Raw genomic sequence first — 15,155 nt, forward strand, 5'->3', positions numbered from 1 at the left:
GCTTCTCTGGAACTACATGACCTACTGACCTCTAGATAGCTAGGTGGCTTCTCTGGAACTACATGACCTACTGACCTCTAGATAGCTAGGTGACTTCTCTGGAACTACATGACCTACTGACCTCTAGATAGCTAGGTGGCTAGGTGGCTTCTCTGGAACTACACGGACTACTGACTTCTAGATAGCTAGGTGGCTAGGTGGCTTCTCTGGAACTACACGGACTACTGACTTCTAGATAGCTAGGTGGCTAGGTGGCTAGGTGACTTCTCTGGAACTACATGACCTACTGACCTCTAGATAGCTAGGTGGCTTCTCTGGAACTACATGACCTACTGACCTCTAGATAGCTAGGTGGCTTCTCTGGAACTACATGACCTACTGACCTCTAGATAGCTAGGTGACTTCTCTGGAACCACATGAACTACTGACCTCTAGATAGCTAGGTGGCTTCTCTGGAACTACATGACCTACTGACCTCTAGATAGCTAGGTGACTTCTCTGGAACTACATGACCTACTGACCTCTAGATAGCTAGGTGACTTCTCTGGAACTACATGACCTACTGACCTCTAGATAGCTATGTGACTTCTCTGGAACTACATGACCTACTGACCTCTAGATAGCTAGGTGACTTCTCTGTAACTACATGACCTACTGACCTCTAGATAGCTAGGTGACTTCTCTGGAACTACATGAACTACTGACCTCTAGATAGCTAGGTGGCTTCTCTGGAACTACATGACCTACTGACCTCTAGATAGCTAGGTGACTTCTCTGGAACTACATGACCTACTGACCTCTAGATAGCTAGGTGGCTTCTCTGGAACTACATGACCTACTGACCTCTAGATAGCTAGGTGACTTCTCTGGAACTACATGACCTACTGACCTCTAGATAGCTAGGTGACTTCTCTGGACCTACATGAACTACTGACCTCTAGATAGCCAGGTGACTTGTCTGGAACTACTGCATACTGTACTAAGCAGTGAATTAGTCTTCTCTCTCACTCTCTCTCTCTCTGTTTCTTCCTTTCTTTCTCTGTTTATTACTCTCGCTCTCTCTCCATCTTTATTTCCCTCCATACCTTCCTCTCTCTCTCCTTTTCCTTCTCTCCCTTTTCTAGCTCTTTCCATCTGTCTCTGTAGAACAGGAGGGTGATATACACATCCTAACCTTGAGTATACTGGTACTGGCCTAAACACTATAATATAAAGATCTCTCTCTCATCAATCAATCAATGCGATCAGTCAAGCATGCTCGTTAGAGTTAACATGTTAAAGCTCTTACAGAGAGTAACATACACTCCCAGTACTTCAGTACACACGTCAACACTTTAAACTGTGTATACCTGTCCAAAATGGCTAGTGTTGTACGTTTGCAATTCGGGCATCATTTCAATATTTAACTCTCTGCCAGACATACACTGAGGGTACAAAACATTAGGAACACCTGCTCTTTCCATGACATAGACGGACCAGGTGAATCCAGGTGAAAGCGATGATCCCTTATTGATGTCACTTGTTAAATCCACTTCAATCAGTGTAGATGAAGGGCAGGAGACAGGTTAAAGAAGGACTTTTAAGCCTTGAGACAATTGAGACATGGATTGTGTATGTGAGCCATTCAGAGGGTGAATGGGTAAGACAACAGATTTAAGTGTGTGAACGGGGTATGGTAGTAGGTGCCAGGTGCACCAGTTTGAGTGTGTCAAGAACTACAACTCTGCTGGGTTTTTCACACTCATCAATTTCCTCTGTGTATCAAGAATGGTCCACCACCCAAAGGAAATCCAGCCAACTTGACACAACTGTGGGAAGCGTTGGAGTCAACATGGGCCAGCATCCCTGTGGAACGCTTTCAACACCTTGTAGAGTCCATGCCCTGATGAACTGAGGCTGTTCTGAGGGCAACTCAATATTAGGAAGGTGTTCTTAATATGTTGTACACCATTATTTACTCAGGACTCATTTGAAATAAAAATGTAATGTAGAAATGTGAAATGAGTTCTGTCTCTTTCGTGATAATATTATGAGTTGAACGAGACAGGCAAACTAACATAGTGCCTAACAACTAAAGATTTTAAGAAACATTGATTCACACGTCATTTGTGGCTTATCTTTGCAATAGCAGCTGTGAATTTAGTAATTGAAGCTTAGAAGCTTGTTTAGTATTCAAAGATCCCATCATATCAACACAATCCCTTTTCAGATCATGACGTGACTAACAAACCTCAGCGCTCTCCTAGGAACCAAATGGGAAAGCTAGCCTAGCATGAAGCTACATGGCTGACAAACTTTAGCGCTCTCATAGGTAACAAATGGGAACGCAAGCGTAGCATGAAACAGGAAATTAAATAGGCCCCCCATTATTACAGCTGCTTACTTCCACATATTAATAAGAGAATCAATCGTGTGTGTGTGTTTGCTTGTGTGTGTGTGTGTGTTACCAGGCAAGCTGCTTTGAAGAACATTCTTTACCGTAAGACCTGTAGTTATTTGATTGAAGAGCCAATCAAAGGCATTCGTGGTGATTGAATAATATTCAGTAGGCTACACTTTATTTTAATTCTTAAAAGTCTAAGCCCAATCTAAGCTAACACATGGAATTGTTTTAAGACGGTCATACTATGGATCATTTCAGTTTTTGATTTGCAATTTTAGGACCTTTTTAGGTATATCAAATATATATTTGATAAAGTATTGAATTTGGCTTGTATTACTAAAGCCTATAGAAACACGGTGAATAACACATTCAGAAAAGTTCTTAAATAGACAGTCAACAAATATATCCTCATAGAAACAAGGTTTTGAAGTGCCTTTCCTAAATCTAGGAGATATAAGAACGCTCAGGACATATTTTTATATATATATATTATTTTGCACACATATTTAACCCCTTTTTTGGGTACAGGTAACCTTCAGATGAGTCCCGTGACATTAGACCAAAACGGAGAATACCATTGTGTTAATGAGTCTCTTTCCATAGAGACTTTCATAGAGACTCATAGTTTGTAGGTCAAACCGTCCGGACGCTACAGACGTCTTCGTGAGAAGACTGATTTTCGGGATGTTTCATGGTCTGACAAACCGCTCTAGGTCTGCAGTGCAGGGTCGGCGGATCCAATGCAAAAAGACGGATATCTGTAATATCTATATCAGAAGGAAATCTGTAATGTCTATATCAGAAGGATATTTGTAATATCTATATCAGAAGGATATCTGTAATGTCTATATCAAAAGGAACTCTCTAATATCTATATCAGAAGGATATCTGTAATATCTATATCAGAAGGATATCTGTAATGTCTATATCAAAAGGAACTCTCTAATATCTATATCAGAAGGATATCTCTAATGTCTATATCAGAAGGATATCTGTAATATCTATATCAGAAGGATATCTGTAATGTCTATATCAGAAGGATATCTCTAATATCTATATCAGAAGGATATCTGTAATGTCTATATCAAAAGGAACTCTCTAATATCTATATCAGAAGGATATCTGTAATATCTATATCAGAAGGATATCTCTAATGTCTATATCAGAAGGATATCTCTAATGTCTATATCAGAAGGATATCTCTAATGTCTATATCAGAAGGAAATCTCTAATATCTATATCAGAAGGATATCTGTAATATCTATATCAAAAGGAAATCTGTAATATCTATATCAAAAGGATATCTCTAGCTTAAACTGACAGATTTTGACGAAGACCTTTTTAAAAGTTATTATTTATATTGACGCACCGGTGCATCAATAGACTCCAGGGGGTTAAAGAAATTAATACAAATATGGTTAAGTTTCAATTCAAGATCATTCGGACAAATCCACGAGGGGGTGTGTTTGATAAAGTAATCAACGCTGTATGTGTGTGTGTGTGTGTGTGTGTGCATATTTGTGCGTGTGTATCTTACTATCTTCCTTTCTTCTTAAGGTGACTCCCTAACACACACACACACACACACACACATACACTCATTCATGCTGTGTTTGTGTTTCAGATCTGGAACGACTACAAACTGAGCTGGGCCCCAGTAGAGTTTGATGGGATTGAGTTCATCAGAGTTCCATCCAACAAGATCTGGAGACCTGACATAGTGCTTTATAACAAGTGAGTCCAGACATAGTGCTCTATAACAACCTGACACAGTGCTCTATAGCAACCTGACATCGTACTCTATAACAACCTGACATAGTGCTCTATAACAACCTGACATAGTGCTCTATAGCAACCTGACATCGTACTCTATAACAACCTGACATCGTACTCTATAACAACCTGACATAGTGCTCTATAACAACCTGACATAGTACTCTATAACAACCGGACATAGTACTCTATAACAACATGACATAGTACTCTATAACAACCTGACATAGTACTCTTTAACAACATGACATAGTACTCTATAACAACCTGACATCGTACTCTATAACAACCTGACATAGTACTCTATAACAACCTGACATAGTGGTCTATAACAACCTGACATAGTGCTCTATAACAACCTGACATTGTGCTCTATAAAAACCTGGCATAGTACTCTATAACAACATGACATAGTACTCTATCACAACCTGACATAGTGCTCTCTAACAACCTGACATAGTGTTGTATAACAAGTGAGTCATGACTTAGTGTTTTATAACAAGTGATTTTGCCATGTCACTTAGCAGATGTGTTTTTCTGTGAGAGCAGTCATTTTTAGTATGTGTATGAGATCAATGTGGATATTGAACCAACTGAGTCACACAGGACCAAGTACTAAAGTAGGTGCTGAACTGAACTGTTTGTGAAGAGAGATTTTAAACACATTTATACAAACTATTTCCATTTTCTATGGATTTAATTTTCGATTAATTTCATATCCTTATTATTTTATTTTGCTTTTATTCCAATATACAATGCAAAACAATAACACTGAAATGCCCTTATCACAAAGGACAGCTCTTCTCATAGTGTAACGACAATATCCTCCTCACTTCCCTTGTTTCTTCCTTTCTGATCCTCTCACCTTCCCCATACCTCCCTCTTCCTCTCTCTCCAACACATCTCTTTCCTCTCTCTCCAACACATCTCTTTCCTCTCTCTCCAACACATCTCTTTCCTCTCTCTCCAACACATCTCTTTCCTCTCTCTCCAACACATCTCTTTCCTCTCTCTCCAACACATCTCTTTCCTCTCTCTCCAACACATCTCTTTCCTCTCTCTCCAACACATCTCTTTCCTCTCTCTCCAACACATCTCTTTCCTCTCTCTCCACCCCCCAACTTCAGTGCTGTGGGAGACTTCCTGGTTGAAGATAAGACCAAAGCTCTGTTGAAGTTTGACGGTACAGTCACCTGGGTTCCCCCCGCCATCTTTAAGTCCTCCTGCCCCATGGACATCACCTACTTCCCCTTCGACTACCAGAACTGCTCCATGAAGTTTGGCTCCTGGACCTACGACAAGGCCAAGATCGACCTGGTGCTCATTGGGTCAAAGGTTAGAAAAATATTTGCACATCCATTTTCTGATACACCATTTTGTGGTATAGAGCTATAAAGGAATTATGGGTAGTGTTCAAATCTTTGTTTTTTTTACCCCTTTTTCTCCCCAATTTTGTGGTATCCTATTGGTAGTTACAGTCTTGTCCAGTGTTCAATTATTGACTATTGTAAGTCTTTTAATCTAAGTCTCAGTTACTGAATCCATTCTCCAGAATTGTGTAATCCAACCAAGATTAATGCATGTTTATGAAATAGCTACTCAGAATCAAGGCCTCAATAAACCTGATGTCACCTACCTCAGGTCAACCTCAAAGATTTCTGGGAGAGCGGCGAGTGGGAGATCATCGATGCTCCAGGCTACAAGCACGACATCAAGTACAACTGCTGCGAGGAGATCTACCCAGACATCACCTACTCCTTCTACATCAGACGCCTGCCTCTCTTCTACACCATCAACCTCATCATCCCCTGTCTCCTCATCTCTTTTTTAACAGTCCTGGTCTTCTACCTGCCCTCCGACTGCGGAGAGAAGGTACGGTGCCTGCAGGAAGTGTCCCCACCCCTTGGACTTTACCACATCTTGTTGAGTTGACTGTGTTGAACGTCTTTGTGGTCATGTATGTTGTCATGTTGTTGTGTTACAATCTATTTTCCATTATCTCCAGCAACAAACCAGCATCCACAGTATATAGTATGTGAAAACTGCCACTTTATATTTTATACATTCTGCAGTCAAAGAAATTAAACAAAATACAAATTATGAATTGCTACAAATTATAAAATGAAGATGTTGTAGAAATTGTCCTTAAACAATTACACAATTTGCACTTATTTTAATACTTTCATTAATCATTAATTCATTAATCATTAACATTTGTCGAATTCTCTTTTGACTTTGACAATAAAAAAATCACTTCCTGTCAAAGTCAGTGACAAGGAGATCTCAATGAAATGCGTTTGAATTCCAGGTTGAAACACAACAAAATGTGGAAAAAGTCCAAGGGGGATGAATACTTCCTATAGGCACTGTAATAATGTTATAGCATGTTGCTATAGTAATGAAGTAGGGTCTGCCCACTCAAATCCACCAACACAAGGTCATGTGTCGGAGAAACTGAGTGTGCAGACCCTACTTCACATCAACTCCTGTAAGTTGCTATCGATAAAAGTGTCTGCTACATGAGATATGTTATATATTACATTATTATATTAAACTACTTGTTTTATTATATTAAATTCAATCAATAAGGCACGAGGGGGTGTGGTATATGGCCAATATACCACGGCTAAGGGCCGTGCTATATTGGCCGTATACCACAAACCCCCGAGGTGCCTTATTGCTATTATGAACTGGTTATCAACGTAATTAGAGCAGTAAAAATAAACGTTTTGTCATACCCGTGGTATACGGTGTGATATACCACGGCTGTCAGCCAATCAGAATTCAGGGCTCGAACCACCCAGTTTATAATTATTATTATAATTATATTATAATTAATTTTTTAATCTGCCTAGCACCCAGTAAATAAGGGATGTGTTCTGTAATCGGGCACTGCAGTCAATTTGTTGTGTGTTCAGAATGAGCCACCGTGTGAAATGTTGGACAATGTTAGCTACAGTGGGATTGGTGTGAATGCTCGGACTAAATCAACCGACGTTCGTTCTGGGTGATGATGGTGTTGTTGGAATTGTGCGTATAGTGTACATGCAATGGAATGAAATAATAATTGCTTCCTCCTAGGTCAATAAACAACACACGCTGGGCCTCTTACAGAGTTCATCTCTCTCTCTCTCTCTCTCTCTCTCTCTCTCTCTCTCTCTCTCTCTCTCTCTCTCTCTCTCGCTCTCTCTCTCTCTCTCTCTCCCTCTCTCTCTCTCTCTCTCTCTCTCTCTCTCCCTCCCTCACCCAACAGGTGACCCTCTGTATCTCTGTCCTCCTCTCCCTCACTGTGTTCCTTCTGGTGATCACTGAGACCATCCCGTCCACCTCCCTGGTCATCCCCCTCATCGGGGAGTACCTCCTCTTCACTATGATCTTTGTCACCCTCTCCATCGTCATCACCGTGTTCGTCTTGAACGTCCACTACCGTACACCAATGACCCACACCATGCCGGGCTGGGTCAGGTCCGTCTTCCTCAGGTAAAGAGAGAGCATTAGCTCGACTCTTAGCTCAGCTCTTAGCTCAACTATTAGCTCAACTCTTAGCTCAACTCCCATCTCTAAACTCAACTCTTAGCTAAACTCTTAGCTAAACTCTCAGCTAAACTATCAGCTCAACTCTCAGCTCAACTCCCATCTCTAAACTCAACTCTTAGCTCAACTCTTAGCTAAACTCTCAGCTCAACTCTCAGCTCAACTCCCAACTCTTAGACCAACTCTTAGACCAACTCTTAGCCCAACTCTTAATCCAACTCTTAATCCAACTCTTAATCCAACTCTTAGACCAACTCTTAGACCAACTCTTAATCAAACTCTTAATCCAACTCTTAGCCCAACTCTTAAACCAACTCTTAGCCCAACTCTTAGACCAACTCTTAGACCAACTCTCAGCCCAACTCTCAGACCAACTCTCAGACCAACTCTCAGACCAACTCTTAGACCAACTCTTAGACCAACTCTTAATCCAACTCTTAATCCAACTCTTAGACCAACTCTTAGACCAACTCTTAATCCAACTCTTAGACCAATTCTTAGCCCAACTCTTAGACCAACTCTTAGCCCAACTCTTAATCCAACTCTTAGACCAACTCTTAATCCAACTATTTGACCAACTCTTAGCCCAACTCTCAGCCCAACTCTTAGACCAACTCTTACCCCAACTCTTAATCCAACTCTTAGACCAACTCTTAATCCAACTCTTAGACCAACTCTTAGCCCAACTCTCAGCCCAACTCTTAAACAAACTCTTAGACCAACTATTTGACCAACTATTTGACCAACTCTTAGACCAACTCTTAATCCATCTCTTTATCCAACTCTTAGCCCAACTCTTAGCCCAACTCTCAGCCCAACTCTTAGACCAACTCTTAGACCAACTCTTAATCCAACTCTTAGACCAACTCTTAGACCAACTCTTAATCAAACTCTTAATCCAACTCTTAGCCCAACTCTTAAACCAACTCTTAGCCCAACTGTTAAATCAACTCTTAGCCCAACTCTCAGACCAACTCTCAGACCAACTCTCAGACCAACTCTTAGACCAACTCTTAGACCAACTCTTAATCCAACTCTTAGACCAACTCTTAATCCAACTCTTAGACCAACTCTTAGCCCAACTCTTAGCCCAACTCTTAGCCCAACTCTTAATCCAACTCTTAGACCAACTCTTAGACCAATTCTTAGCCCAACTCTTAGACCAACTCTTAGCCCAACTCTTAGACCAATTCTTAGACACATTCTTAGCCCAACTCTTAGACCAACTCTTAGCCCAACTCTTAGCCCAACTCTTAGACCAATTCTTAGACCAATTCTTAGACCAATTCTTAGCCCAACTCTCAGCCCAACTCTTAGCTCAACTCCCTTCTCTCAGCCCAACTCTTAGCCCAACTCTCAGCCCAACTCTTAGACCAACTCTTACCCCAACTCTTAATCCAACTCTTAGACCAACTCTTAATCCAACTCTTAGACCAACTCTTAGCCCAACTCTCAGCCCAACTCTTAAACAAACTCTTAGACCAACTCTTAATCCAACTATTTGACCAACTCTTAGCCCAACTCTTAGACCAACTCTTAATCCATCTCTTTATCCAACTCTTAGCCCAACTCTTAGCCCAACTCTCAGCCCAACTCTTAGACCAACTCTTAGACCAACTCTTAGCCCAACTCTTAGACTAACTCTTAGCCCAACTCTCAGCCCAACTCTTAGCCCAACTCTCAGCCCAACTCTTAGACCAACTCTTAATCCAACTCTTAGACTAACTCTTAGCCCAACTCTTAATCCAACTCTTAGCCCAACTCTTAATCCAAGTCTTAGACCAACTCTCAGCCCAACTCTTAATCCAACTCTTAGACCAACTCTCAGCCCAACTCTTAAACCAACTCTTAGACCAACTCTTAATCCAACTCTCAGACCAACTCTTAGAACAACTCTTAGACCAACTCTTAGCCCAACTCTCAGCCCAACTCTTAGCCCAACTCTCAGCCCAACTCTTAGACCAACTCTTAGACCAACTCTCAGCCCAACTGTTAAACCAACTCTTAGCCCAACTCTCAGCCCAACTCTTAGACCAAGTCTTAGACCAAGTCTTAGCCTGACTCTCAGCCCAACTCTCAGCCCAACTCTTAATCCAACTTTTAGACCAACTCTTAATCCAACTTTTAGACCAACTCTTAATCCAACTTTTAGACCAACTCTTAATCCAACTCTTAGACCAACTCTTAATCCAACTCTTAGACCAACTCTCAGCCTGACTCTTAAACCAACTCCCAGCCCAACTGTTAAACCAACTCTTAGCCCAACTCTTAATCCAACTCTTAATCCAACTCTTAGCCCAACTCTTAGCCCAACTCTTAGCCCAACTCTTAGCCCAACTCTTAGCCCAACTCTTAGCCCAACTCTTAGCCCAACTCTTAGCCCAACTCTTAGCCCAACTCTTAGCCCAACTCTCAGCCCAACTCTTAGACCAAGTCTTAGCCCAACTCTTAGCCCAACTCTTAGCCCAACTCTTAGCCCAACTCCCAGCCCAACTGTTAAACCAACTCTTAGCCCAACTCTCAGCCCAACTCTTAGACCAACTCTTAGACCAACTGTCAGTCCAACTCTTAGACCAACTCTCAGCCCAACTCTTAGACCAACTCTTAGTCCAACTCTTAGCCCAACTCTTAGCTCAACTCTTAGCCCAACTCTCAGCCCAACTCTTAGCCCAACTCTTAGCCCAACTCTTAGCCCAACTCTCAGCCCAACTCTTAGCCCAACTCTTAGCCCAGCTCTCAGACCAACTCTTAGCCCAACTCCCAGACCAACTCTTAGCCCAACTCCCAGACCAACTCTTAAACCAACTCTTAGACCAACTCTTAAACCAACTCTTAAACAAACTCTTAGACCAACTCTTAGACCAACTCTTAAACCAACTCTTAGACCAACTCTTAGCCCAACTCTTAGCACAACTCTTAGCCCAACTCTTAGCCCAACTCTTAGCCCAACTCTTAGACCAACTCTCAGCCCAACTCTTAGACCAACTCTTAGCCCAACTCTCAGCCCAACTCTTAGACCAACTCTTAGACCAACTCTTAGGCCAACTCAATATTAGGAAGGTGTTCTTAATGTTTTGTATCAGTGTATATTATATTACAATACACTTAAGTTCTTATTTATTTTGTTTGTTGTTCATCAGTGTACTACCTATATAATACAATACTATACAATACAATGCCTACACAATACAATACAATACTATACAATACAATAGAATACAATACCAATACTATTTAATACATTACTATAGAATACAATACCAATACCAATACCAGTACCAATATAATACAATACAATACTATACACTACTATACAATGCAATGGAATACAATACAATGCAATACTATACAATAAAATACAATACTATACAATACAATACAATGTCTATACAATACTATACAATATGATACTATACAATACTATAGAACACAATACAATACTATACAATACTATAATATACCATACCATACCAATACTACTTTATTATATTTACAATACACTGAAGTACTGTTAATTGTTCTGTGTCCATCAGGGTGCTACCCAGAGTCATGCTGATGACGGTATTGTTAATTGTTCTGTGTCCATCAGGGTGCTACCCAGAGTCATGCTGATGACAGTATTGTTAATTGTTCTGTGTCCATCAGGGTGCTACCCAGAGTCATGCTGATGACAGTATCGTTAATTGTTCTGTGTCCATCAGGGTGCTACCAAGAATCATGCTGATGAGACGGCCCATAGACCAGGACGGCAAGGCCCTCTGTTCAGACAGCGGGGAGGAGCGAGGAGCAGGAGGAGGAGGAGGAGGAGGTGGAGGAGGGAAAGGAGGAAAGAAGAGAAAGAATAGTCTGACGGTGGGTTGGTTGGTGGTTGGTTGGTTGGTTGGTGGTCGGTTGGTGGTTGGTTGGTTGTTGGTTGGTGGGTGGGTGGGTGGGTGGGTGGGTCGTGGGTGGGTCGTGGGTGGGTCGGTGGGTGGGTGGGTGTCTGGTTTGTTGGCTGGCGGGTGGGTTGGTTGGTTGGTCGGTTGGTTGTTTGGTTGATGGTTGGGTGTTGGGAGGGATTGACAAACTGATCAATAGATGACTGAATGGTTTAATTCCTTCAAGTAGCAATGTTCCTTTCTGTTGTTCCACCTAGTCCCTGATGTATTCCAATAATGGTAGAGGTTAACATGTGGGGTAGATAATACACTGAGTAGATCTTTGGCCTCTGGATTAAGGTTACAAAAATCTGGTGACTTTCCTGGAGTCAGGATCAAATAAGCAGGACATGCAGGAATCTTTCAACTGGGATTTCTAGAAACCTTATGAATTATATTATATTCTACTGTATTCTATTCTACTCTCTCCTTTTACATTCCATTGCATTCTATTCTATTCTATTTCATTCCATTCTCTTCATTTCCCAGCAGGGAGGGAACTGCCTGGAGTTCGGAGACAACAAACTGACTGAGGGAGGATGTGGAGAAAGAGGGGGAAAGAAGTGCCCTTGCCCCTGCCAACATGGGAAGGAGACCCCAGAGACAACAGATCCGGGGAAACTGAGCCGCCAGCTGAGTCCTCAGAGCATCAACACGGTGGTGGCCTTCTCCGTCCTGTCCCCGGAGATTAAACAGGCCATCGAGAGCGTCAAGTACATCGCCGAGAACATGAGGAGCCGCAACAAGGCCAAAGAGGTGAGTGTCAAGCTAGTGTTAGCCTGCAATGGAGAAATACATTAGGTTTAGCTTAATTAATACCAACTAGCTTTACCTTCAACAAGGCCAAAGAGGTGAGTGGCAAGCTAGTGTTAGCCTGCAATGGAGAAATACATTAGGTTTAGCTTAATTAATACCAACTAGCTTTACCTTCAACAAGGCCAAAGAGGTGAGTGGCAAGCTAGTGTTAGCCTGCAATGGAGAAATACATTAGGTTTAGCTTAATTAATACCAACTAGCTTTACCTTCAACAAGGCCAAAGAGGTGAGTGGCAAGCTAGTGTTAGCCTGCAATGGAGAAATACATTAGGTTTAGCTTAATTAATACCAACTAGCTTTACCTTCAACAAGGCCAAAGAGGTGAGTGGCAAGCTAGTGTTAGCCTGCAATGGAGAAATACATTAGGTTTAGATTAATTAATACCAACTAGCTTTACCTTCAACAAGGCCAAAGAGGTGAGTGGCAAGCTAGTGTTAGCCTGCAATGGAGAAATACATTAGGTTTAGATTAATTAATACCAACTAGCTTTACCTTCAACAAGGCCAAAGAGGTGAGTGGCAAGCTAGTGTTAGCCTGCAATGGAGAAATACATTAGGTTTAGATTAATTAATACCAACTAGCTTTACCTTCAACAGGGCCAAAGAGGTGAGTGGCAAGCTAGTGTTAGCCTGCAATGGAGAAATACATTAGGTTTAGCTTAATTAATACCAACTAGCTTTACCTTCAACAAGGCCAAAGAGGTGAGTGTCAAGCTAGTGTTAGCCTGCAATGGAGAAATACATTAGGTTTAGCTTAATTAATACCAACTAGCTTTACCTTCAACAAGGCCAAAGAGGTGAGTGTCAAGCTAGTGTTAGCCTGCAATGGAGAAATACATTAGGTTTAGCTTAATTAATACCAACTAGCTTTACCTTCAACAAGGCCAAAGAGGTGAGTGGGTGGGCCTGCAAGTTAGCTTTGTTGGAGTTCAATGGAGAAATACAGTAGGTTTAACGAGTGGGTGGGCCTGCAAGTTAGCTTTGTTGGAGTTCAATGGAGAAATACAGTAGGTTTAACGAGTGGGTGGGCCTGCAAGTTAGCTTTGTTGGAGTTCAATGGAGAAATACAGTAGGTTTAACAAGTGGGTGGGCCTGCAAGTTAGCTTTGTTGGAGTTCAATGGAGAAATACAGTAGGTTTAACTTTGGGTAAACACCAACTAACTTTAGCTTTATCAGGCCAAAGAGGTGAGTGACATTTTGTCTGTCATTTAGCACATGCGTTTATTCAGAGAACTTTTACAATACAGCTAAAGACCAAGGCCAAAGAGGTTATAGGGTGGGCTAGAATTGGTATATATGTTAGCTTTGTTAGCGCACAATGGGGAAATAGGTTCAGCTTTGACTAAAAACAAATCGCTTTAGCTTAAAAATGCCAAAGAGGTGAGTGGGTGGACTAGTATTAGATGCTACCATTAGCTTTATTAGCGTACAATGGAGAAATAGGTTTAACTTCGGCTAACAACAAATATCTTCCACTAACGACAAGGTCAACGATGTGACTGGGTGGGAAAGCATTAGCGTACAGTATATGTTCGCTTCGTTAGCGCACAATATAGAAATAGATTTAATTTAGGCAAACAACAAATAGCTTTAGCTTCGGCAAACAATAAAAAGCTTTAGCTTTAACCAAGGCCAAGAAGGTGTGTACAGTTAGCCCATACAAAGCTCTGTTAACGTTGAAGGAATAGTTTTCTCTCGCACTGGGTCTTCATAACAAAGATCATGTTCGCAACTCTGCTTTTCGAGATGTTCACCCATTGTTTGTTGATACTCCCTTGTTTATAATATCAACCAAGTGGATTATTGTTGGATGGAACACTGTTTGATATCCCTAATGAGTTAAAAAAGTTATCTCTCTGTACAATACAAGAGAAAATAGTTACAAGACTTTAGTGAAAAATAAGTCCCGTGTTCTTTGTGTTGTCTTCTGAGGTTGAACTCTCCCCTTGGGGGGAAAGCTGTCTTTGATATGTAAAGTACTTCTCTTCTCAATCAGCACTGCCAGGCTGCCTGTCTGCTTCAGACACTTTGGTGTGTGTGTATGTGTGTGTGTGTGTGTGTGTGTGTGTGTGTGTGTGTGTGTGTGTGTGTGTGTGTGTGTGTGTGTGTGTGTGTGTGTGTGTGTGTGTGTGTGTGTGTGCGCGTTTGATTCTGACACTGATGAATACCATTAACATACTAATGTTCTATTTGTCAGTTATAGTAGGGGGACGCTTCCGCAAGTAGTCAACTCAGTTTTACCTTTCTTTCTTTCTTCTCATCCTCACTTTTTACCCAACCCTCCGCCTTCCTTCATGGTCCAAAATCATATCTCTCTCTCTCTTTCTCTCTCTCTCTCTCTCTCTCTCTCTCTCTCTCTCTCTCTCTCCATACCTTCATCCCTTCATCCATCCCTTTCTCTCAGGTGGAGGATGATTGGAAGTACGTTGCCATGGTGATAGACAGAATCTTCCTGTGGGTGTTTGTGACGGTGTGCATCCTCGGAACCCTCGGCCTCTTCCTGCAGCCTGTCATTGGCTTCCTGTCATAACCCAGAACCAATAAGGGCTCACTGACACCACCGGCTGCCTCCACGTTTCGACCAGTCACCAATCAGTGTTGTCAGTCCATCGCCACCAAATGGACTCGTTGGTTTTGTGTTGTAAATTCTAAATAAATAAATGACACAATCATACTGTATACATGGTAGACACCAAGAACCAATCAACAGTCACCAATCGGAGTTGCTGGGTA

The 15,155-nt window shown here is 41.6% G+C and overlaps 1 protein-coding gene across 1 annotated transcript in view; it reads left to right on the forward strand.

The window, feature by feature from the left end:
• LOC120052007 (neuronal acetylcholine receptor subunit alpha-3-like) overlaps positions 1 to 14,952 on the forward strand; it is a 20,279-nt gene extending 5,327 nt beyond the window's left edge. The window contains exons 3-9 of the mRNA XM_038998887.1: positions 4,008 to 4,117; positions 5,284 to 5,491; positions 5,798 to 6,028; positions 7,410 to 7,636; positions 11,392 to 11,542; positions 12,097 to 12,363; positions 14,827 to 14,952. Of these exons, the coding sequence (XP_038854815.1) occupies positions 4,008 to 4,117; positions 5,284 to 5,491; positions 5,798 to 6,028; positions 7,410 to 7,636; positions 11,392 to 11,542; positions 12,097 to 12,363; positions 14,827 to 14,952 (1,320 nt within the window). The remainder of the gene's footprint in view (positions 1 to 4,007; positions 4,118 to 5,283; positions 5,492 to 5,797; positions 6,029 to 7,409; positions 7,637 to 11,391; positions 11,543 to 12,096; positions 12,364 to 14,826) is intronic.
• The last annotated feature ends 203 nt before the right edge of the window (positions 14,953 to 15,155 follow it).

The sequence above is a fragment of the Salvelinus namaycush genome, chromosome 8 (assembly GCF_016432855.1).
Source record: "Salvelinus namaycush isolate Seneca chromosome 8, SaNama_1.0, whole genome shotgun sequence".
NCBI lineage: Eukaryota > Metazoa > Chordata > Actinopteri > Salmoniformes > Salmonidae > Salvelinus > Salvelinus namaycush.